The sequence below is a fragment of the Erythrolamprus reginae genome, chromosome 1 (assembly GCF_031021105.1).
Source record: "Erythrolamprus reginae isolate rEryReg1 chromosome 1, rEryReg1.hap1, whole genome shotgun sequence".
Taxonomy (NCBI): Eukaryota; Metazoa; Chordata; class Lepidosauria; order Squamata; family Dipsadidae; genus Erythrolamprus; species Erythrolamprus reginae.
The window spans coordinates 327,695,780-327,722,930 of NC_091950.1; the positions used below are offsets into that span (position 1 = coordinate 327,695,780).

Genomic DNA, 27,151 nt, shown 5'->3' on the forward strand with positions numbered 1-27,151 from the left:
CTCTGTTATTCTGTTATTCACTTTTTTAAAAGGGAAAGGTAGGTATGTTATACAAAAGAATAATTAAATCAGTATTTATCGTGTTGCAGCCTAAAAGGAGTTGATAGGTAGTATTTAGAGATCCTAACCAAATGAATAAAAAGAAAGGATAGAGCACCATACATCTATTTGTAGTTCAGGCAGCCTTCATCATCATCTTTTGTCCACCTGTAAATTTACTGCCTGTTTTCTGCAGTGTTCCTGAGTTGAAAAGCTGTGGCGGGTGGTGCATATACAACAATTAATGAAGTACCAAGACAGATACACAGAATACTCATAAATCAATTGAAAGAAAGGAAGTGAGAGATAGATCTCATATGGGAGTCTGCTCCCCCAATATTAGAGCACTGGGAAGGTCATGAGATGTGCTTCCCTGGAGCACTTCCCCGGAGAGAGAAAAAGCTGTCTCATTTGTGTCTATTGTTCAAGATTACCATCTTCCAGAGGCTCACTCACCTGTTCCTCTCCAAGAATTCTGAAATGATGCAGCTCTTTAATCAAGGAATCTGGACAGCCCGCTGCAATAAAGAAAGAGACCGAACTACAGGTTACAATGAATTCTGACTTGCTCAGTATGATATACTACAAGAAGATGCATAGTTACAGCATCAACGATGGATACCCTGCTTAAACCGCGCCATAAAATACTGTGAACCTAGAAGGGATATACTTCCATACTGCATTTCAGAAACAATTTAGGAAAGCTGCACATGTGAGATGATGAGAAATAGAGAAATTGGCAGAAGAGGGTTTTCTACACAGCCAGTCTCAGCAGTTTTGTGTTCTTGGATCAATCGTGCCAGAATAATACACACTCACATAGGAAGGCATTTGTGAATGGAATATTGCTCCTTAAGACTGAGTTGGGTAGTGTGGGTGGCACATGGGATGGAAGCAAGGAAGAAGAGTTAGCCATGAACATTTTTGCCATACAGATGCACAGGTTGTACTGATGATGAATGAGTATAGACAGATTAGAATCCACGGAAACAGATTATTAAAATATAACAGAATCTTCTAGGGTTTGTATACAGAAACTAACATCCCCACCCCAAATAATGTTATTCTCTTTTCCTACATTTATTTATTTAATTTATTTATTTGTCAATCAAGTATAGGATAGTAGTTTATATAAACATAACATAGAAAGTAATGATAAAAGAAGATACCCCCGGAACCGCCTGCTACCGCACAAATCCCAGCGGCCGATAAGGTCCCACAGAGTTGGCCTTCTCCGGGTCCCGTCGACTAAACAATGTCGTCTGGCGGGCCCCAGGGGAAGAGCCTTCTCTGTGGCGGCCCCGGCCCTCTGGAATCAACTCCCCCCGGAGATTAGAACTGCTCCCACCCTCCTTATCTTCCGTAAACTACTTAAGACCCACCTATACCGCCAGGCATGGGGGATTTGAGACACCTTTCCCCCAGGCTTATTATAATTTATGTTTGGTATGTATGTGTTGTTTGGTTTTTAATTATGATAGGGTTTTTAGGGTTTCTTTTTAATATTAGATTTGTGCCAGTATAATATTGTTTTTATCGTTGTTGTGAGCCGCCCCGAGTCTTCGGAGAGGGACGGCATACAAATCTAATAAATAATAATAATAATAATAATAATAATAATAATAATAATTATTATTATTATTATTATAATAAACAGGACAGTAGGACAGGGATGGTAGGCACAATGGTGCATTTATATGTGCCCCTTACAGATGTCTTAGAAAAGGGGAGAGGTCAATTTAGAGTCTTAGACAATCTAAGGTTGAAGATTTTGGGGTCTGGGGAAGAAACAACACAGTCAGGTAATGAATGCCAGGTGTTGATCACTCTATTGCTGAAGTTGTATTTTCTGCAGTCTAGTTTGGACCGGTTTAAATTTATAGTGGTACCTCTACTTACAAACTTAATTCGTTCTGTGACCAGGTTCTTAAGTAGAAAAGTTTGTAAGAAGAAGCAATTTTTCCCATAGGAATCAATATAAAAGCAAATAATACGTGCGATTGGGGAAACCACAGGGAGGATGGAGGCCTGTTTCCTCCCAGGAGATTCCTAGAGAGGCCCCACAGAGACTTCTCCCTGCCTTTTCTGTTTACAGTTTCGGAGGCTTGGATTTATAAGTGGAAAATGGTTCTTGAGAAGAGGCAAAAAAGCCTTGAACATCTGGTTCTTATCTAGAAAAGTTCGTAAGTAGAAGTGTTTGTAGGTAGAGGTACCACTGTAGTTTGAATCTACAGTATTACGTACTCATGTGTTGTTGGGGTTGAAGGTGAAGTAGTTAAAATATGGATGCTCACCAACTTGTGTGTAAATTATGTTTATATGTTGTGTTTGTCTTTCTTTTTAATATATATATATATATATATATATTCAATAAAAATATTTTAAAATATATTAAATATTTATATTTTAAATATTCAGCAAAATATGTGATACATACAGAACATAGTTTGTTGGCTATGAATAAATTAACTGGCTTGAAATGGCCCTGGGTTGGACCTAGAGGCAAAAAGGAGCTGTGACGTTCCTTCAATATACCAGGGTGATCCCACAGAAAAACATATAGCCCCTCCCTGGTACAAAGCTGAAGGGATCAAATCTGGTGGCCTAGAGGTTAATTCTCTGCCTTACAAGGCAGAAGCCCCGGGATCAAATCCCAATAAGGGTATGGTTAACTGATGAGGCCAGAACAAGGCCGAAATAGTGCTATCCTAGTCTCCCTTAATTTTAAATATTCAGTAAAAATATGTGATACAATAAAATACAAAGCAATAAATGTAAAGAGCCATAATGAGAGAAGGTAATAAATGTTATTTGACTTATATGGAAAGTAGGGCTAGGTTCCATTTACTTTAAATACTGGTTCGCATCGCATCGGAAGTGCGCCTAAATCACACCTATGTCACATTGAGAAAGTAATACAATGCACATGGGCAGAAGCCTTTGCACATGCACAGAAGGTATTTTGCCAGCTGCTTTACAGGAGCAGCGACCAGACAACTTGTTTAAGGGTGTGGCCTGGTGGCCATAGCTGCTGGTTCGGTGAGAGGGGGGCAAATTCCCACCACCGGTACCGGCAGACTGTTCCAAATCTGCAGCAACCCACTACTGATGGAAAGGCACTGAAACCTTCCTAGAGAATTAGTTAAATTATAGTTTCCTGAAATTTCAATATTCTAAATACACTGCTCAAAAAAATAAAGGGAACACTTAAACAACACAATATAACTCCAAGTAAATCAAACTTCTGTGAAATCAAACTGTCCAATTAGGAAGCAACACTGATTGACAATCAATTTCACATGCTGTTGTGCACATTCAACTTTGTACAGAACAAAGTATTCAATGAGACTATTTCATTCATTCAGATCTAGGATGTGTTATTTGAGTGTTCCCTTTATTTTTTTAGCAGTGTATAGTACATAAATCAAGATTGGTTAAAACATTATTTATTTGTTTTTTAAAAAATCTCAGCGCTGAGATTTATATGAACAGTAGAAATAATCTCATTGATAGAAAAATATTGCTGGAACTTGAGGATCCCAGAATAAAGATTTATAATAGAATTACAGCCAAATCTACTATACTAATGTCATAGTACACTCGTCCTTCCACTCTTTTTCAAATCTCAAACTGTTGAAAGTAATTAAAATGCTGATGCGAAGGTAAGGCCTTTATCCTTCTCATGTCTAAGCTAGTGTTGAAGAACTGTAACTGTATGACCCCATAATCACTCTTGAGGTGTCAGGCGCTGATGCCAAAGGATTTAGTAAGTGACTTCACTGTGCTAAAATCCACTGCTTTTAGTTAACCTTTTCTCCTTCATATAGTTTATTCTCATTAAGAACTTGGACTGAAGATTAATCACAGTTGCCTTATTGACCATACGCAGCAGAAAGAAACATGACCAAAATATATCCATTGAATAGACAATAAGTCATTAATCAGGACAAAGGAAGAGATATGGGGATTTAAAGTTTTCAAGAAGAAATAAATATATTATTGTCCTGGTCAGAAACTATTTAAAAACACTAAAAAAGGAGCAGAAATGATATTTTATAATGAGCAAGGAACAACAGTTAGATGCTGGTTCAGCGTGCTTCAATCTAGCCAACATTCATATATTTGAGCCAATCCCCCAAATTCTCAATGGCTAAGTTGTTTGGTTAACTCTGGCAATTTAAGCCCCTACAAGGAGTGCTTGGGTTGGGGGAGGCCTATGCTAGTTTTTCAGTCCTAACCCTTATACAGTGGTACCTCGAGATACGAGTTTAATTCGTTCCGGACCTGGGCTCTTAAGTCGAGCAGCTCTTATCTCGAACGACTTTTCCCCATAGGAATTAATGTAAATAATTTTAATTGGTTCCAGCCCTCAAAAAACTCACAAAGTTAGTCTAAATTATGCAGAAAGACATGTTTTTAATGAAGAAATGTACATGTACATATAAATGAATAATGAAGTTTCTTTCACTTAACTTGTAAACTTTCTTAAACTTTTAAATTTACATATGTTCAACTTCTCTGCCACCCAATCCTGTAGGACAGAGGTCCCCAACCCTTTTTGCACCAGGGACCGGCTTTAAGCGATCAAGAGAGGAATGGGTGAATGAATGGACGGAGGGTGGGAAGGAAGGAAGGAAAGAGGGAAGGGACAGGAACAGAGGAAGGAAGCAAGGAAACTTATGAAAGGGGAGAGTAAGAGAGGAATGAGTGAAGGGAGGGAGGGAGGGAAGAAGGTGGGAAGGAGAAAGAAAAGAAGAAATAGAGGAAGGGAAGGTAAAAGAGAGAAAGAAAAAGAGCAAGAAAGAAAGAAAGAAAGAAAGAAAGGGGGAAGGGACAGGAACAGAGGAAGGAAGCAAGGAAACTTATGAAAGGGGAGAGTAAGAGAGGAATGAGTGAAGGGAGGGAGGGAAGAAGGTGGGAAGGAGAAAGAAAAGAAGAAATAGAGGAAGGGAAGGTAAAAGAGAGAAAGAAAAAGAGCAAGAAAGAAAGCTGCAAGCCCCCCCCCGAGCCCCCCAGGCCGGCTGCAACCTTTTAAAACACGTGCGCCGCTTCGCAGCTGTCTCCTGAAGCCGAACGCGGAAGTTAGCGTTTGGCTTCAGGAGACAGCTCCTTGGCGCTTGTATCTCGAATTTGGGCTTGTAAGTAGAACAAAAATATCTCTCCCCTCCCAGCTCTTATCTCGAGTTGCTCTTAAGTAGAGCAGCTCTTATGTCGGGGTTCCACTGTATTAACTCTTCATTTCTACATTTCTTTGCTTAAACATTTAGAATACATGTTTAAAGCAGGAAATGTTTGTGGGTTACACACAAGGACTAGACATGGAGCCGGAACACAACTTTATTAACTGTAAGGCATAACAATTCTGACAGAACTCAGCTGTAGTTTGGTGACAGCATCTCTTATATACTGTAACCAATAACTTCTCAACCAATCAGGAACTGTTTATTTCCCACTTCTAGTGTTGGCCTCTAGCGCCTCTCTACAAAGCATGACTCAGTTTCTGGATCTTTAATAAAATATATGACGTCTGTGGATAGAATAGAACAGAAAATACATTCTTCCCATGAATGCAAATAGCAACTGCTATTTCAGTGCAAATAAACTTTTTAATAAAATTTTATGTCATTAATCTGAAGGGCCATTACTGTTTATTTGATTAAGAAAATAAATTCATGCTCTTGATTGACAAGTCATTTATTTATTTATTTATTTATTTTATTTGTATGCCGCCCCCCTCCGAAGACTCGGAGCGGCTCACAACAACAATACACAATACAAATCCAATTATTAAAAACAGAACAGTTAAAACCCTTGATTTAAAAACAATCATACATCCCAAACAAACCATACATAAAATGGGACGGCCAAGGGGAATCAATTTCCCCATGCATGGTGGAAGAGGTGTTTTTTTAGGAGTTTGCAAAAGGCAAGGAGGGTGGGGGCAGTCTTGATCTCTGGAGGGAGTTGATTCCAGAGGCCGCCACAGAGAAGGCTCTTCCCCTGGCATTGTTTTGTTGACAGGACCCGGAGAAGGCCAACTCTGTGGGACCTAATCGGTTGCTGGGATTCGTGCAGCAGAAGGCGGTCCCTAAGGTAATACAGCAAACTTGTGAAATAAATGCTGTTGCTTCTTATTTTTAAGAGGGATCCATAGAAGATAATATGTGCAGATCAGGGTGGAACTGTGGAGTCCTTGGTGGTTTCTGAGAGGTTGTTTTCTTGCAGACATTTCTTTACCCAACTTAGTAACATCTTTAGTGCTACTTTGGAGAAGAGATGTAAACAGCAAAATATGGAACTATCCCCCTCTGGAGACTGTAGCTACAGTACACTATGTAATCTGAAGTTGCAGATTACCCAAATAGCCATTGTTTCATACTACTTCATGTAGAAGCTGAAGGTGATCTAACTGATTTGTTGCCCTTGTTTTATGCTTAAAAATCCTGCAATATAAACTGGTTAACCAAATGGGGATTTGACCTTCCATTTTAGTGCAACACTCTATTCCCGTGATGGCAAACCAATGGCACGCGTGCCACAGGTGACATGTAGCACTCTCTCTGTGGCCACACAAGCTGTTGCCCCAGTTTAGCTCCGCTGCGTATCCATATGTCCCTCCTACCAGCCAGCTGATCATCTGCCATACATGCATGGGGTGGGCGTGCTGGGGTATAGGGGGATGTGCAGGGCTACACATGCATTTGTCAGGGGTTGGGGGGCCACATGGATGGAGGGCTAGGGTGTGTGCAGGGGGCACACTGCATGGGGGCAGGAAGTATGCACAGGGCCCACACATGCATTGTATTTTGGGAGTTTTGCGGCACGCACACACTACTTGGTCTGGAAAAGGTCATCACTGCTGCCAACACTGCTCTATTCCCTACAGCACAATGCCAATGGACAGGAACATATCCATCTTCATGTATGTTCCTGTCTTTATGTACATGTATGTAAAGGGACAATTATATAAAAGGAAAGAGCTTATGGACCTACAAAATGTAACTAATGAGGTTCGAGAGACCATATTTTGCCCTGACATAAAATAAACCCATCTTCCTTTTTGTAGTGGAATTTTGCACAGCAACCACCCAGATTCTGTTCCCAAGAATGCTAAGATATTATATTATAATAATAATCAAAACAATGAAATTGTAAAATGCAGTAACTGTTTCTGTTTTGATAAAGTATATTGCCTAAACTTGGGCAAACTGGGAGACAAAAGGTAAAATCCCCATTTTGACGCAATTCTAAATTAATGTAACTTTAATTGCAAATGCTTGTCCTTCCATTTCCTTTAAAATCATTTAGATAGCTTTCTCTGCAGTACTGTAAAATATTTATTTAAAATATTTATATAGTCACCTATCTTGTGTCAAGCTCTTGGCATCTCACAAACAAAAGGTAAAACAACATCTATTTACAATAAAAAGTAGAGCTGAAACCAAAACAAATCCAGAACAAAATTAAATCAAACCAAACCAGGAACTTTAGTTAAACCTTCACTTTTCAAAAGTCCATTTCAACGATGTCACCCTATTTCAGTGTTTTGAGGAAAAGCTTCAAGTGCTTTTTGGAAAGTTAAAAGGGTGGGGGCCAATCAAACTTCAAAAAGGAGAAAAAGCACATATCTCAGATCACCTAAGATGGCACCACTTAAGGAAGATGACGAGAAGTATTCCTATTCAACCTCTTGGCAGATAGAAATGGAGTTAGGAAGAGGTGATCCTCCAAATAACCTGGTCCCATGCCATAGAGGCCTTTAAAGGTAATAATCAAAACCTTGAATTGCACCTGGAAGGAAACTGGGAGCTAGTGCAGCTAGCGCAACGGGAGTGTAGAGATATCCATAACTGCCATATTTTCGACCAGTGGTAATTTCCGAGTGATCTTAAAATGCAGCCCCATTTAGAGCACACTGCAATAATTCAAACTGGATACAAGATGAATTTGTATAAGGACACCCCCTTACTTTTGGGTTGCCATCTGCTGCTGGAACAGGAGATCTATGGTACTTCCATTTTTTTTGATGAGCCTTCTAGTGCTGAAAAAAACATTACCATTTCAGAGACATTCCCACACGCCTACAATACGATTTAAAATCTAACCTGTTATATATGCCCAAATCCATTAGTTGAAAATACAGATTCATATTGACATTCATTCTGGCAAATCCCTTAGCAAAGACTTCTGGTTCCTTGTTCTACTTCTTCCTTGAATCTACTTGCTTGCACAGTAAATGCTATTCAATTCTTGCCTGAGACCGGAATAGATAAAACAAATGACAGGAAATGCCTTGCTAGCAATATAGAGACAGCATATCAGCTGAAACAGGGAAAATTCTGCAAGAGTGATTGTGTGGTGCTCTGGCCTCTGCTTGCAAAAAGCTCTTTCCTCTTAATAGTTGCTTTAAGGCCAAATTACTCAAAGTAAATGGACCGCTATGCCATTTGCTTCAAAGATACCTTCTTGCTAACCTTTATGGCAGATAAAAAAATATCAACAGGGAAAATGTTTGCATTTCAGAGTGCTTTCTTTTATTATACAAGTATTTAAAGAACCAGGCATTTTTTTTACTGCCTTCATTTGAATCTTATTTTGGGCTAAAATGTTAAATATGTTAACTTTCTTGAGGTTGTTAAATTTGGCTTTTCTCTCTATCTCACAGCTATATGGCAGCCCATTCAAACAAACTAATAAAGGGGGAATTTCAGGGCCAAATTTTGACCATATCTTATAAAATCAATGGGCAAAGGGATTTAGAGTGGTTAGTGAAGACGATTAACAGATTTAAACACTGGGCCCTATTTAAAAAATGAAATTCAATGTAGAGAAAACACTTAGGTAAGAAAAACCAAAAGTATACATACAAACTGGGTGAAACCAGGCTTAATAGCAGTGACTGTGATATGAATCTTGGAGTCTTAGTGGACAAGCAGCTAAATATGAGCCAGCAGTGTGCAGTGACATCCAAAAAAGCCAATGCAATCCTAAATTGCATTAACAAAGGGATACAATGAAGATCAAGTGATATACTAATACCACTCGATAACACCTTAGTTAGACCTACATCTAGAGTACTGCATCACGTTTTAGTCACTATACTATAGAAAAAGATGTTGAGACTCTAGAAAAAGTGCAGAAGAAAACAACTAGAATGATTAGGAGATTGGAGACTAAAACATATGAACATTGGTTACAGGAACTGGGCATGGCTAGTCTAGTGAAGAGAAGAGAAGAGAAGAGAAGAGCAGAGCAGAGAAGAGAAGGACGAGGAGAGACATGATAGCAGTATTCCAATATTTGAGAGGCTGCCACAGAGAGGGAGGGTCAATCTATTTTCCAAAGCACCTGAAGGCCAGACAAGGGATAGTGGATGGAAACTGATCAAGAAGATTCAACCTAGAAATAAGGGGGGACATTCTAACAGTGAGAACAATCAACCAATGGAACAGCTTGCCTTTGACGTTGGGGGAGCTTTATCACTTGAGATTTTCAAGAAGAGATTGGACTGCCATTTGTCAGAAATGGTGTAGGGTCTCCTGCTTAAGAACATAAGAAGAGCCATGCTGAATCAGGCCAAAGCCCATCGAGTCCAGCATTCTGTGTCACACATTGGCCCACTAATTGTACATGGGGATCTTGAGCAGAAAGAGAAGGCAAAACCCTCCCTTTCCCTTGACCCACAACAAATGGTACTCAAGGGAATCCTGCCTGCCTCAACCAACATAGAGGCAGCATTTCAACAACCATCAATACACTTGGCATCCATGAATCTGTCTAATCCTGCCTTGAAGCTATCAAGGCTGACAGCTGTCATGATCTTTTCTGGAAGTGAATTCCATAAACCAATGACTCTATGGGTGAAGAAATATTTCCCTTGATTTGTCCTCACTTTCTTACTTATGAGCTTTAGGGAGTGCCCCCTCGTCCTAGTATTGTGTGATAGAGAAAATAATTTTTGTCTATCCACCTTTTCTATCCCATGCATGATTTTATACACTTTAGTCAAGTCACCCTTTAAACGCCGTCTTTCAAGGCTGAAGAGACCAAGGCGTTGCAACCTGGTTTCATAAGGGAGGTGCTCCATTTCTTTGATCATACTTGTTACCCTTTTTTGCACCTTTTCCAGTTTCATTATATCCTTCTTGAGGTGCTTGAGCAGGGTGTTGGACTAGACCTATAAGATCCCTTCCAATTCTGTTAATCGGTAAATACAGTTCCCGTTAGGAAATCAGAAAGTTTGAGCTGAAAAGCCCTTCTTGTAACAGGTCATTATAAACTTCTCCACTTGCTGAAGCTGCTGGACAGCTCCCTGCTTACACTGGCAGACAACTTGTCTTGCTTAGCAAGGGACACTTTCCCTTCAACCCAAGGTGACTTTATTTGGCTTCATTTCAACAGTAGCAATTTTGTCTGCTGCCAGCCATGCTATTTATACTTATTAACTTCGGTTGCCTTGTTATTGTACATATCTTGAGGCTATATGCACAACAGGCCTAGGGAAAGAAAGTAATATCATTTTTTTATATTTTTGGTTTCAGAAGTAGCTTTCATCTAGACCACATCCCTCCTTTACTAATATTGTATCCATAAATATTGTAGTAGAAAGCTCATGACATGAATAGAAGGTGAAAGGTGCTTTGCACTTGTGCCCTTCTTGCTGTTTAGCACAATCAGACCAGTTCATGAAAAGATTTATCTTCTTCATCTTTTATTCAAAGAAAAGATGAAATCTCCAAAACAAGCTCTTTCCTTGGATTTCAAGTTTCATGCTGGCATGGGCCTTTGAAGATAGTCAGCTTTCCCCCCACCTACCCACCCAAAGAACGAGAGAGAGAGAGTATGGGAACTTTCTCCATGCTGTGAAAATGATTCTACGAAGGGCAGAAAAAGATCAACAATGACTGAGTAAAAAAAGTAGAATTTCATTATTGGAAGGAGAGTAGAGATGTACAGGTAACTAACTTACCCCGCCACCAGTTCGCTTTTTCCATCTTTGTGCGGATGTGCAATGCCAAGAATTCCAAAAACATTTTAAAAAAAGCTGAAAACAGGATGGCTTCTGTGCATGCGCAGAAGAAAAAAAATCAACAAAAAATTCCCTTCCAATTTTTTTAAAAAAATATATATAAATGGACCAGCACTGACAGAACCGGCTCCATGATGTGACCAGTGGTTTGCTACAAGTTCTATAGAACTGGCTTGCATTGGCTGCCGATCAGTTTCTGGTCACAATTCAAAGTGTTGGTAATGACCCATAAAGCCCTACATGGCATTGGACCAGAATATCTCCGGGATTGTCTTCTGCCGCACAAATCCCAGCGCCCAATAAGGTCCCACAGAGTTGGCCTTCTCCGGGTCCTGTTGACTAAACAATGATGTCTGGCGGGCCCCAGGGGAGAGTCTTCTCTGTGGCGGCGCCAGCCCTTTGGAACCAACTCCCCCCAGAGATCAGAACTGCCCCCACCCTCCTTGCCTTTTGTAAATTGCTCAAGACCCACCTATATCGCAGCCATGGGGGAATTGAGACATCTCCCCTGGGCTTATATGGTTTATGTATGGTATGCTTGTGTTGTATGATTTTTTAAATGATGAGTTTTAGATAATTTTTAATATTAGATTTGTTACATTGTATACTGTTATTATTATTGTTGTGAGCCGCCCCGAGTCTTCAGAGAGGGGTGGCATACAAATCTAATTAATAATAATAATAATAATAATAATAATAATAATAATAATAATAATAATAGCCCGTGAAAGTGGTTCCAGTGGTACTTGGCACCCTGGGCGCAGTACCAAAGGATCTCAGCGGACATTTGAAAACCATCGGAATTGACAAAATCTCCATCTGTCAATTTCAAAAGGCCGCTTTACTGGGATCGGCAAACATAATTCGCTGCTACATCACACAGTCCTAGGTGCTTGGGAAGCGCCCGACTGGTGATGAAATACGAAATCCAGCATAATGATCTCGTTTGCTGTGTTGTACTGGCATAATAATAATAATAACCAGTGGAAACTGGGAGGTTGAAAGGCAAAAGATATGTTTTTTTTTTAAAGGAAATCCTTAAAAAAATTACGATTGTGTTAGAAGAAGAATATTAGAGGGCTTTAGGGCAACTGAGTATTTGGAGTAAAGTAGTGTATAAATCAGAGGGCTAGATAATGATGCTGTAGAATTCATTTTGTCATATTTAGATATGGAATCAAAGTTGTCCTTCCATCTTTACACAACCAAGAAGTCAGCAACAGCTATAATGTAGTCCTCAACTTACGACCACAATTGAGCTCTGCTAAGCAAGACATTTGTTCAGTGACTTTTGCTCATTTTACAACCTTTCTTGCTACATTTGTTAAGTGAATGACTGCAGTCATTAAATTAGGAACACAGCTGTTAAGTGAATCTGGCTTCCCCCTTGATTTTACTTATCAGAAGGTCTCAAAAGAGAATTGCGTGACCCTGAGATGCTGCAAATGTAATAAATATGAGTTAGTTGACAAGTGTCTGAATTTTGCTCACGTGGCTCATCTGGGGTTCTGCACCAGTCATAAATGTGGAAAATGGTCATAAGTCCTCCTTTTTCAGTGCCACTGTTTGAATGATCACTAAGTGATGTGGTCATTAAATGAACTGTGTTAAGTCAATGACTACCTATGCTCTGTATAGTGACACAGTAATTAGCACTCTGGCAAAAAAAAAAAAAAAACCCCAGAGGACCACTTTCTGGAATAGTTTGGTAGCGTTCAATGGCATTTCATAATTTGGTTGTACTTCTCTGAAAAGGGGCTGCTATGAAAAGGGGTTGAAAGAGTTTTCAATCTTGCAGAATCATTTGAGTTATTGGAATTTCCATTAAGACTAATGTAGGAAGTACTGCCCTAACCATCAATTTATTACCCATAGCTTATTTATATTGGTTGGCAGAATCCCAGGAAGCAAAAAAAACAAAGAGCTGGCCAGAAAACAACAACAAACATTTTATGAGGAAAGGAGGAATATCCCATCAGGAAAGATGGTGTCTATAAAGTAGTTTCTTGAACTGCTTAGAATCCCAAATGCAGGTCAGTCAAGAGTCGACTTAAAAAGAGCTGTTAGGGGAGCCAAAACAGCAATGTGTTGTGGTTAGCTCTGGCCCAGCTCCTGCCCCAAGGAATGTGGAGGTGGAGGTGGGGGAGACATCCACACGCCGCAGGCCTGTTTTGCTCCCAGTAGAATCTGCCAACGAAGTCTCCTCTGACCAAGGAAGCGTGAGTGACAGGGAAGAGGGGAGTTTGGCAGACAGCCCAGGAGGAGATCAGTCATCTGTATCATCCCTGGATTCTGAACAAGAATTAATGACACATCCACGCATGTGTAGAGTGATGCATAGGAGACAACAACTGAAGGATTATTACAAGAGAAAATGAGGCCACCTGTGGTTGGGTGGGGCTGCTGTAATTAGGGCTACAGATAAAAGTGCAGCCTGGTGTTTTAGCCTCATGGCAGTTTATCTGATTCATTGTTTCGTCAAGATTGTGGATTTTTGCTGTTCAGGATTGTGTGTGTGGACTCTCTGGACCTTAGAATTGGACTCGATTTCCCAGTTATTGGGTGAGCAATTGGACTGCATTTAACCTGTGCCTTGTGTGTACCAGAAAATCCCTTTGACATTTAAAAAGGGAGCTGTTTCTGTTTTTCTGTTTATAAAAACTTTTGGGTTTTCCTTTTATCGTGTGGTATGTGTCTTCCTGGACTAATTACCCTGTAATTACGGGCAGTTGAGACACGCCGGCAGAATAGCAATGCATACATCACAAGGGTGGGTTCCACTTACCTGTGCTTCTGTTTCACATTGAGATGTTTCATGCACATGCACTCACTTTTCTCATGTCTACACACACATTCCCCTCGTGCAATTTCATCTCCACACATGCTCAGTAGTAGGATTCATTATTTATTAGGATTCATTATTTATTAGATTTGTATGCCGCTCCGAGTCTTCGGAGAGGGGCGGCATACAAATCTAATAAATAATAATAATCATAAATAATAATTCAGCCCAAAACACAGCTGAGGAGGTGACCAGCTGTGCTTTGGGTGAAGAAATAAAGGTCAGTATTAACCTGGGGGCGGGCAGAAAGACTCTTTTTCAGGCAGAAGAAGAGGAGAAGCCAACCAAACAGAGAAAATTTTGCCAAAAATTCCCCCCAAAAGATAGCACCAACTGAAACTGATCTGTGACACCATCATCACGTTACCAGCGGGTCACTAGTGGTTCGGGCGATCTGGTCCGAATTGGGAGGAACTCACCCTGATACAGCAGCTTCACTCCTTTTAATGACATACATCACTTCATCTCCATATATCAGATTCCAGTTTCTGTTAACCGACCTTTCTCAGCCTGGTGCCTCCTCTAGATATGTTGCAGCTACAACTTTCAGAACCGTCAACTCACAAATATATATATATATATCTCAAATACATTCGAAGGACAACACATCAGCAGAGACCACTGCAAACCAAGCCACGTTTTTCTGAAACAAGAAGACAGTCCTTCGGTGGGGACTTAAATCAATATTTGAATGCTACATAGAAGACTGAAGACTGATGGCAGAAAAAGACCTCATGGTCCATCTAGTCTGCCCTTATACTATTTCCTGTATTTTATCTTAGGATGGATATATGTTTATCCCAGGCATGTTTAAATTCAGTTACTGTGGATTTACCAACCACTCTGCTGGAAGTTTGTTCCAAGCTTCTACTACTCTTTCAGTAAAATAATATTTTTTCACGTTGCTTTTGATCTTTCCCCCAACTAACCTCAGATTGTGACCCCTTGTTCTTGTGTTCACTTACCTATTAAAAACACTTCCCTCCTGAACCTTATTTAACCCTTTAACATATTTAAATGTTTCGATCATGTCCCCCCTTTTCCTTCTGTCCTCCAGACTATACAGATTGAGTTCCTTGCCTTACACTTTAAGTGACGCAAATTAGCTCCAGGGCCAAAGATCAAACATGTGCAGAATCACATTCAGTCAGTAGAGATTACTGAAGGCCATTCAAAGAAAGATACTATGCACAAAATAAATTAAATATTGAGGCAGGAAATAATGACCAGTTTGTTTAAGTATCAAAGTCCTCTAGATGATCAGTATTGTTTTCCTGCATTTGATACTACCAATATATATATATCCCTGTCACATCTTTACCAATATATATATATATATATATATTGGTTTTCATAGATTTTCACGGGTACAGGTATGACGGTCTTGGTATATTCGGGTTTCTTCCCGTGTAGGATTTGGAAATTTCTGGCGACGTTTCGATGAGGTCCCACTCATCATCTTCAGGCTGGTGTTTCTGTCCTTGTTCTCAGGCGAACACTGCGAGACCTTAGCTGCCTTCCTTCTATAAATACTGGTGGCTGGGTGTGGTTTGATGGCTCAGCAATTGCCTGTTGTGTAGAAACTTCCTGGTGAGTCAGAGGGGTAACAATTGGGGTCGTTGATGTAGCTGAGGTATGCTGATTAGTTAATGGTTGTAGATTAGGCGTGATGTCCTGAGTAGTTAGAACTTGCAGGCTGCTTGATTGCTTTACAATGTGTGTCCTGAGTCTGGTTTCTGTGGCTGGGATATGTTTGAGGGCTGGTTTCCAGATGTCTGGTAAGCGAGAGGTATCATCCCGCTTGTTCATATTTTGGGGATGTTTTTCTATCTCGATAGCTTCCATGATTATTCTTTTGCTGTAGTGTTCTGTTTTGGAAATTAATTTGGTATTCTTGGTATATTCGGGTTTCTTCCCGTGTAGGATTTGGAAATTTCTGGCGACGTTTCCAAACTACCAAATTAATTTCCAAAACAGAACACTACAGCAAAAGAATAATCATGGAAGCTATCGAGATAGAAAAACATCCCCAAAATATGAACAAGCGGGATGATACCTCTCGCTTACCAGACATCTGGAAACCAGCCCTCAAACATATCCCAGCCACAGAAACCAGACTCAGGACACACATTGTAAAGCAATCAAGCAGCCTGCAAGTTCTAACTACTCAGGACATCACGCCTAATCTACAACCATTAACTAATCAGCATACCTCAGCTACATCAACGACCCCAATTGTTACCCCTCTGACTCACCAGGAAGTTTCTACACAGCAGGCAATTGCTGAGCCATCAAACCACACCCAGCCACCAGTATTTATAGAAGGAAGGCAGCTAAGGTCTCGCAGTGTTCGCCTGAGAACAAGGACAGAAACACCAGCCTGAAGATGATGAGTGGGACCTCATCGAAACGTCGCCAGAAATTTCCAAATCCTACACGGGAAGAAACCCGAATATACCAAGACCGTCATATATATATTGGTATATATATAACCACACCATCTCCTTTATTGTGCTCTATGATGTCACTTGGCACTGTTTCTTCTTGGCAAGATGAGGACAGCTCTGCATTTCACCTTAATCAGATAAAATTAGGACAGGTGGCAACACTGCAGGCAACACAATTATGCAAAATGCCAGCATTCAATACACACTGTCACACACTGTCCTTCACCAAACCCTTGTGTAATGGGACATCTTAGTTGTTTCTTTTTTAAACTGACAGTTTGAAATTGAAATGCCCTGCAGGGGGAGATTCTGCCCTCATTTATGAAACATATAAATGAAGAATGTCAGCGGTACCTTTAAATATATTTGTACAGACCTGATCATAAGTGCATATAAAAACAAGACAGAGGATAAAGGAAATTAACCCCTAGTTCAATGCAAAAATAATTATATGTGCCGTATCATTATTCTTATATTGCCACCAAGGGACGGTATTCTGCTTTCAGAACTTTTGGCAGTAATAATTTGTAGGAGTCTGCATACTTCAAAAATTATTAGGATGAATTGTTTCAAATTTGACAGGAACACAATGTTCTTTTGATATTTATTAAAATGCCCTGACATTTTTTTTTAAGCTTTCTGTGTAAGACTGAAAATAAGAGTCTCACTGAAGATAAGACCTATGGCCATGATGATGAACCTATGGCACATGTGTCACAAATGGCATGCGGAGCCATATGGTGGGCACGCGAGGTCAGGATCCATGCTGGGCAGCTGATTTTTGGGCCTTCTGGGCCCACTGGGAGTAGGGAAACAGTGTGGGGAGTACCCTTTTTTTTGGCTCTCTCAAAGCTCCAGAACCTTTCTAGGAGCCTGGGGAAGGCAAAAACAGCTCCCCCGCCCAAGAAGTCCTCCGGAGGCCAGAAACATTCAGTTTGCCAACTTCCGGTTGGGCTGGAAGTCCCATTTTTTTTGCTCTTTCTAAGGCTTCCAAGCCTTTTTAGGAGCCCGGGGAGGGGAAAAAACAGCCCTCCCCATCCCCTAGAGGACCTCTGGAGGCCAGAAATGACAAAAAATGAGCTTTCCAGTCCAACCATATGTTGGCAAATGGGCTGTTTTCTGCCTCTGGAGAGACTCTGGGGGAGGGGGAATAGGGAAGGCCGTTTTCACCCTCCCTAGGCTTCTAGAAAGACTCTGAAACCTGGGGAGAGTGAAAAACAGACATGCCACTGCATGCTGGGAGCAGGGGTCACACACACCCATGGGTGTGTGTGCCGCATGGACTTATAGGTTGGGCACTCATGCGCACAACCTCCCCGCGCTCCCCCCTTTGTTAGGCGAACCAAAAAAGGTTTGCCATCACTGACCTAGGGTTTCCCCAAATTCTGATTTTTAGGATGCTGTGCAGGGTAGACCCTTTCAGAAAATATGTACCTTACTGTAATGTTGATTCATCACGCCATACTGGAATTATGCAACCTGGTACCTACCTGCTGCTGCAGCAGGAATGCCAGTTACAATGAGCTAAAGATCTAAGGAGATCATCCCATTGAGTTCAATGATGCTGACATCCAAGTAAGTGGATATTGATTGCAGCATTAGGGTATAAGTCACTGTCCTATAGAAATGAACTGCAGACCTGCATGGAATATACGGAATCAGTGCTTTATCTTAATGGTTTTCCTGAATTGCACAGCCAATTTAAACCGTTGTTGATCAGAAGGCTTTAAAAGAGGAAATAGATGAAACAAGCTGCTTCAATATAAATGGGAGAGTGAATGCAAATGCCAGTTGCACTATAGAGATAACTTTACTTTAGAATGCTACACCTTAGGAGGCACCTCAAGCACTATAATAGTCAATTCATGACACTAAACTATGGGAAACGAATGTACAATACATCCCTGTGAGCCAATTGTTCAGTGTGTCAGCATTGCAGTACCAGTACCACGTAGTAGAAACAAATTAAGCTGCACAACTTTGTTTGTTGGACCCAATTTGTGGTAATGTAGGGCATCTATAGAGAAGCTTTTGTTTTTCAGATGAATCTTGCATATGCAATCTGTCCCAGTGATGAACCCGTTAAGAAATAGGCTCCCTCCACACTGATTTCACAAGATTTAAGCATGTAATTCTAATATTTTAGGAGCAGGGAGATTTGGATTTGGGAATCCAGCAACAAAGCAGGAAATAAGTCTGTTTGGTGCCAGCTGCTAATTAGAGTCCAAAACAGAAACCAAAACTCACAAATATTTTTTTTTTGGATCACACAGCTCTCATTAACTGACTCACTCTGAGTTGGCAGGAAACCCAGAGATAATGAGCCCTACTCCCAAGTTCATAATTCATCATTGAAATAATAATATCCCAAGAGAGAAATCCGAGTGGACATCTGGAACATAACAAAAGTTGACTTCTGCACTGAAACGTCACGTAGCCCAAGAGTGTGACCAATTGTTCTAGAGATCTATCCACACAGAGACCTCCTCTTGCTTAGCCACTCATACCTTCTGGCAACTCTGCATACCCTAGCATCAAGAAGAGGCTCCTTCTCATATGCACTCATATGCACCTCGGGAGCTGCAGAAGACCCTGATTGGCTTCTAGCCTCTAACACCTCATCCTCTCCAACCTCCTTGCCATCAGACTCGGATGCCAGGTACACAGGCCTGGGGTACCAGGTCACAATTGTCTCTCAATCCTTGATATCAATGATCAGCTGTGCGGGATGTGGATGGGCCACAATAGTAACAGACAAAATTAATCTTGCAGATAAAACAGATAAAATTATTTAAAACTTGTCTGTCTTTCAGGATTCCCTTTGCGGATTTTATTCCGCTAGTCATTGCTGACTATAAGGAATGGTGCTAATCTCTGTTTTATGCCATTGAGCCAGTACTGTCCAAAGACATTTCCACATGTGGCCAGCATGGTGTCATGGAGCACTGCTACCTTCCCACCAAAGTGGGAAGTTTATTTATCTACTTGCATTTGCATGCTTTCAAGCTGCTAGGTTGGCAGAAGTTGGGGTGAGGACGGGAGCTCACTCCGTCACATGGCACTCAGGTCTCAAACTTTCCAGCCAACAAGTCCAGCATCTTAATCACACTGCCTCAGTCTGTCTTTCAGAAACTTTCTTAAAGGAGGAATTCTCAAATAGAATAGTGATAAAGTGATATTTATCACTTCAAAGCAGGGGTGTCAAACTGGCGGTCCATGAGGGAGGTGCGTCAGGCCCAGGCCACGCCCACCCCAGCTTTGTGAATGGGAAAAACATCACAAAATGTCACGTGATGGCAATGTGATGCCGCCAGTTTGACACACATGCTTTAAAAGATAAAAGTGAGTTTACATGACTACCTTACAAATAAAAATGATTTCATTGGGGGAGGGTTGGCAAGAAATAAATATACTAGTGGAATTAAATATTATACAAATAAATATAATTACATAACTCATAGATCATAAAATAAAATTAGAGACTGTGCTCTAAAGTCTAAAAAATATATTACAGTATTATATTGTTTACATTCTCATATTTGGTGTTTTGTAATTTTTTATTATTATTATTATTATTATTATTAAATAATTTATACTATAGTTAAGTATCATATTTCATCTATCCCAAAGTATTGTGGCCAGATCACAAGTGAACATGATTGCAGTAACATTAACACTGTATATTCCAATGAACCATAAGAAGGGTATATCTAATCTTGTTTGAATTTTTTTAAAGGAAGGCAGTGATGGATTCCTATGGGTACGGTCAGGTACGCAATACCAGTAGAAAGATTTTGGTCAAGGACGCAGTACTGGTAGAAAAATTTTGAATTTTTTTCTTTTTTTCCTTTCTGGTCTCTGGGTATATTTTTCCTATTGCAGTAAATGAGGCTGAATGTGTATAATTTTAGAAGAGCTGTGCATGTGTATACATATACATACAGTTTATATAGTATATTTTTGTGTGCCTGTATAATATGTATGTACACATATGGCTTATATACATAGAATTAAATAGTATATTTTGGATGTTTACTAGTAATAGTAAATAGATAGGGAAATTGTATCTCTTTGAGGCGAGGACAGGCCAGGCACCCTAACCCAAACCCTTGACATGATTGACATCAAGTTGGCCACCTTTAAGCCAGTCACATGACCTTTAAGCCACCCCCGATCATATGATTGTCAAGCCACTCCTACCTGGTCACATGGTCAGCAAGCCACACCCATAAAATAAATCATGCCCACATTGTGGTAGTAAAAAAATTTGCAGCCCTTCACTGAAGGAAGGTTACCCCATTTCAAAACAAAAGACAGGACTTAAGTAACCGAGATGAACTAGCAACAGAGGTTGAGATCATGAATCCCATGAATATAGGTTTTAGAAGGTGGCATCTTTAGCCACAGAAATTCTGAATTGCCAATTACATACATGGTCAGTTTAGCATTGATCTGACTGTGCAGGATTCATTACTAGCAAGAGCAAATTACACAAGCAAGCTATAACTCTGCATGTACTCAATAAAATGCATGTCTATGACCATTTCAAATATATTCCATAAAGTTAGAGTTGCTAACCATGGGCTAAACATACAGCATTAACTTCACATCTGAGGATTGGTGAATACCCTTGAGGCTGTTTCTAAATCCATGATGCTATGAATCTCTTTCATCATTTCAGCGGCTCATGATGAGTGAGGTAATAGCCCACTAGAGACTGTTTGTGTTTTATCCTACTGAATCAAGAGATTAAATCAACTCCGGAAATGATTTTACAGTATAATTCATTTGTATTATTTTAATTGATTCGAAAAAGCTGTGGGATAAAAGTGATTCCAATAGCACATCAACATCACCTAGCTCTATACAGTTGAATTTTTCATCATTATTCTAGGAAAAAGTCTCTCCCCACAACCGAAAACACAAAGAGTTTTATCGTCTAGTTTTATCCTTGTAAAATTGTATGTATGCAGAAAAGTAATTCATAAATTCAATATATTTTAAAATACACTAACAGTTATGTTATATTGTTATGCTACGCTATACCATGCTATGCTATTTGTTTGTTTGTTTATTCAAATACTCAATTTGTAAGGTAACCAAAATAAATATCACAGTCAGAAAAAGACAGATAATCGGATTCTGCCAGAATGGAGATGAAGGCAACATAAAAATGTGCGTAGTGTCATTGCAATGTAAATTTCACCCCTTATGGAGTTCTGAAGAAGGAACAGCAAACTGAAAATGGTTCCATGCAAAGTGGAAATTGATCACCTCTTTTGTAATTGAAGAAGGATTGAGATTGCCCAGAAGTATTCCTAACAGATGCTTCTAATTGCAATTATTTGATTCTGCTATTATGTCATTGACATTTCTTAGAAGTTGCCATCACTTTTTAACCCTTCAATTACATTTGCAATTATTTTAATTATTTTAAATATTTATTTATGTATTTATTTATTTATTAGATTTGTATGCCGCCCCTCTCCGCAGACTTATTGATGATGATGATGATGATTATTATTATTATTATTATCATCATCATTATTATTATTATTATTTATCTACATCGTATCACTTTTTAAAGTTGTTTTTCATTTGTTACACACAAGGAATTTGCACCAAGACAAATTCCTTGTGTGTCCAATCACACTTGGCCAATAAAAATTCTATTCTATTCTATTCTATTCTTCAAATTTTGTAGATTGCTAACAGTTCAAATTTTAATGCTTTGGCATCTGATTTTTTGCTTGGTAATTTGTTTTCAATTTCAATTTTAGTCCATTTCTATTGTTACTGTTTTTGTGGGACTATATTTGAGGTACAGTAATTGTTTTAGTCGTAGGTGATTGCATACATCATGCAGAATTTTATTTCTGCATTTCCTTTGACTGGGTTTCAAATAAGTTTATCTTTGCCTTATTGTTTTTCATGCATTCTAAAAAAATTCTCTAACTTGTTAACATTTAGACAATTGTATTTCCATTTGATTATTTTGATATGGTTGTTTAAAAATTTTATTGGTACAACCAAATCAAAGTTTATGTTGTTGTTTTGTACTGTTATTATAGATCTTTATTTTTTCAGTTTCAAATCTTTTCATTTTTAACTATTGTTTCAATTAATTAAATTCAATGTCAGTGAACATATATTTTTCATTATGAATTGTGTCCAATCAAATTGTTCTTAATGGTATTTTATTTGGTATTCCAAATAAAATACAGAAATTTTATTTTCCGCATTTGCTTCAGCAAACCACGAATCATTAGCTTTAGCTCATAATAACATTTCTAAAACAATTACTGTACTTCATTGGTTGTTCAACAATTTCCTTCGTGTTACTTTCTAATTCCATGCCTGGTGAGGAAGCCCTGTAATCCACTTATTAACAATACATTCTGCTAGTTCTAAAGAAAACACCTGTAATAGCCCAGAACTTGAATAAAGTTCCAGTGCATTTTCCTCTATATAATAAGAACTTTCAAGGAGACAATTTGGAAAGGAATTATAATGGGTGCTAAAGGAAATATCTAACAAAAGTGAGTATTAATAACAGTTGTGATTTTATAATGTGATTATGTCTCTTGATACTTAACCTTTTCTTCAGCTACAAAGCTTCCAATAGGTTTTATCTCAAAACAGTATTTGTTATTTGATATTATTTATGAGAATGAGGATCTAAGGTGGTACAGTGGTTAGAAAACAGTATTGCAAGCCAACTGCCCAGAGCCAAGAGTTTAATCCTAACAAGGTCAAGGTTGACTCAGCCTTCAATCCTTCTGTCAGTAAAATGAGGATCCAGATTGTTGGGGGCAATATGTTGATGTAAACTGATCAGACAGTGCTCTAAATCTCTATCTATCTATCTATCTATCTATCTATCTATCTATCTATCTATCTATCTATCTATCTATCTATCTATCATCTATCCATCCATCCAACCAACTATTGGATTTATATGCCGCCCCTCTCAGAGGACTTGGGGCAGCTTACAGCATATAAAAGAAAAACAATACAGTACAAGTATTCTAAATCCAATTAATTTCAATTAATTAATCTAATCTAAAAATCTAAAATCCCCAGTTACATTTAAAAACCAGGTATTCCCACTCGAGCATTCATCGGCCAGGAGATAGAATCTAATAGCCCAAAGCTTGGCAGCATAGAAGAGTCTTTGGGCTCTTTTGGAAAGCAAGAAGGGTGGGGGCAATATGGATCCCTGGGGGGAGCTGATTCCAGAGGGCCAGAGCCCCCATAGAGAAGCCTCTTCCCCTAGATCCCACCAAGTGACATTGTCTAGTTGACAGATCCTGGAGAAGGCCAACTCTGTGGAACCTAACTGGTTGCTGGGACTCATGTGCCAGGAGGCGGTCCTGTAAGTATTCTGGCCCAATGCCATGTAGGGCTTTATAGGTCATTACCAACACTTTGAATTGTGTCCAGAAACCAATCAGCAGCCAATGCAGTCCGCGGAGTGCTGGAGAAACATGAGCATGCCTAGGAAGGCCCAAGACCGCTCATGTGGCTGCATTTTGCAGTTTCCAAACATTCTTTGAAGGTAGAGAATACTGCAGTAGTTGAACCTCAAGGTGATATGGGCATGAGTGACTGTGAGTAGAGACTCCATGTCCAAATAGTAGAGACTCCATGTCCAACTGGTGCACCAGGCGAACCTGGGCAAATACCCCCCTCACCACAGCCGAAAGATGATGTTCCAATGTCAACATTGGATCGAGGAGGATGCCCTTTTTGAGGGGGTCAAATGTTCTCCCCCCTCCAGTGAAAAATGGACAGATGGAAGTGTCCTTGGAAGGCAGAACCCACAGCCACTCCATCTTGTCGGGGTTGAGTCTGAGCCTGTTAACACCCATCCAAATTCTAACAGCCTCCAGACACTGGTACATTACTATGAAGTAGTATATAAGTCTAAATGCTTTTGCTATATTAAAATCTAATGTGGATTTTATTATTTTTAATCTTTTGACCTTTCTCAAGAGCTTTTCTCCACCATTTTATTTCTCAGCTCTATGGGCTATGGGTGGTCCAGGATTAGACATCAGAAGCCCAATCTTGGGCATAGCACTAAGTCCCTCTCCAAGAGCACTGGCAGGATGAACTGAGCATTTAAAGATGCAGTTTGGATAGATAAACATCGTGGATACCTGGCAATCCTAATTCTGACGATGAATATTATCTTCTACAAACTTTAAGAACTGTGCATTTTCCCATGTTCCGATGTCTGGCTAGTGTTCTTTCTGTTACTATTTTATTGTAACCAATTGCTTGCTGTCCATTTCTCTTAATGTCCCCTGGCCTGTGTTTACAAAATTGTCATGTCTGCCCAAGGCTTCAATTTTCCCACCTTTCCAGCTCCAGCCCTCACACTAGGAGATTTTTACGGCAACTGAAAGAAATGAACACACAGCAACACTAATGCTCTATTACTGCTTATTTTCTGCAGACAACCCTTAAAGAGGAAAAAAAGTGCTTTTACCAAAATATATAGAATTTCTCTTCTCCGTAATTTATGGCTCCTCTTGATAATGAGGAAATGACCTATTCCCTAACTCTGGGTAATTTCTTAAAGCTACAATAGTGTTTATCACTAACACTGACAACAGAAACAGAGATTGAAATTTGTTATACATTAATCAGCAATCCCAGATCAGACTACTTGCATTTAATTAAAAAAAAGCATTTTTTAAAAAAAAATTAAATGTACGTAATAATTTTTAAAAAATAGTTAAAACAGTAGCTATGTTGTCTAGCAACTTTGAAACTGAGGATGAATAAAAAATAGCAAAGGTTAAATATTAGTTTTGAATAAATCAGAACTACAGAATGATGTTCTCCATTTTATTCAGTTAACTGATGGAATTTTACGAGGAGCAAACATGGATGTATTCTTGGTGTGTATTTGCAGCAAATAACTGACTTTGAGTTTCAGAGAAGCTTGTATCAGAGCTGATCCTATGAACAAGAGTCTCCTTATTGAAGATCTTCAGTAACAGAGATGTATTATAACTTGTTCTTATGCAAAAGAACTCAGGATGAAGGAAATTACTTAGTGCCCTATTTGTAGCTTTTGCAAAGTACCTATAGAGTTCCAATTGTTATCTAACCTATAATAAATTGAAACTGAAATTACCACTTGTGCTTTAAACTCCTAGCTGTAGCTTTCTTTTCCTTCATATAATCATTTTCCTGACTGTCATAGCCTTTATGGGGTGGATAGCAAGAGCTCTCAGTTGATTAGAGTTCTGTTTATCAGTGATGTGCTTTTTGGATTGGTTTTGTTACAATATTCCACTGCAAAATAGAAAGCTAGGTGAACAGTAAGGAACATAACGGAAGGAAATGTGCAAACTTTTAACAAAAATTATTTTGAATTCCCATCACCCCCATGCAAACAATAGGGCAGACAGAAGACTTTGAGATAATGTTTAGTGCTCAAAAGTAAATAGTTTCTCTTTGTTAGGCTATGGAAATCTAACCCAGTGCTTTTCAACCTCAACTACAAGTTGTGTGGACTTTAACTTCTAGAATCCTCTAGCCAGCTGTGCTAATCTATACATGTTAACATTGATGAAGTTGAGAAACACTGATCCCTCCCCTGTTCATTCTGATTGTCCATTTGTTTGCTTTTTTGGAAAGAGAAGACTTAAAAGAGAGAGCAAAAATATGTGTGTGTGTGTATTTATGTATGTATGTATGTATGTACGTACGTACGTGGTTGGGTTTGTTTCTGCATAATCCTTATTATACAATTCTTATAATTTCACCTACCGTAATTTTTTATAAGATGCACTGGAGTATAAGATGCATCTTAGTTTTGAGGGAGGAAAATAAGGAAAATAATCTGCTTACCAGATATTCATCTGGCTAGCATCCTTAGTCTGGTCAGTTTCAGCCCATTATTTTATCCCCTGGTCAGGGCTTTAAAAAAAAAGTATTTGGAGAAAATAACAATGAAAGAGTTTGCAAGCCCATAAGAGCTGGGAATATTGTTAGAACTTGGTTAGGGCTGGAAAGAAAAACTCTGGGCAAGTAGAGCAATGAAAAAAAACTGCAAAGACTTAGGGCTTGGAAAATAATGAAAGAACCTGCAAAATAAGAGCTGGGAAGATCATTAGCACCTAGTTAGGGCTGGGGGGGGGAGGGAAAGCTGCATTCAGAGTATAAGATGCACCTGAATTTTCAGCCTCTTTTAGGGTGGAAAAAGGTACATCTTATAGTCCGAAAAATACGGAATGTCACCTTCCAAATTCATAAGCATGCTTGACTCTGGTCTAAAGCAGTTATTTTGCCAACTGAAAGTGAAAATCCAAGAATCACAATATAAAATTATAGCAATAGCAATAGCATTTATGCTTAACTACCTCTCCATAGTGATTTACAACACTCTCTGATTGGCTTACAATGTCAGCATATTGTCTCCAACAATCACAATTATTCATCAATGCCTAAGTTATTACAATTTCATGATGTCTCAAATCAAAAATTCGAGATTGGTTGTCCCTCTCTTCTATCCATTTTACCTATTCCTGGGAGTTAACAGAGGTTTCTATGAAAAGAGGCAAGTAGCAAAACATGTCACACACCATCCCTTGCATGCAACATCAGAAAATAACCATGAAAGGGTAGAACTTGCACTGTGTTGTTAAAACCCACATTTTGTCATGTTGGGGTCATTGTTACTTGCTGTGGATACATAGGGAGAATCATCAGAACACCTTTATTTAAGTTTTTTTTTAAAAAGGTGTTGTAATTCAGATAGTAATCCCATTTAAGAAG

General features: G+C 39.2%; 1 protein-coding gene across 2 annotated transcripts in view; it reads right to left on the reverse strand.

The window, feature by feature from the left end:
• Positions 1–27,151, reverse strand: part of PRKN (parkin RBR E3 ubiquitin protein ligase) — an 890,155-nt gene that overhangs the window by 151,964 nt on the left and 711,040 nt on the right. For both annotated transcript variants that reach the window (XM_070733810.1, XM_070733812.1), the window contains one exon: positions 496–557. In XM_070733810.1, the coding sequence (XP_070589911.1) occupies positions 496–557 (62 nt within the window). The remainder of the gene's footprint in view (positions 1–495; positions 558–27,151) is intronic.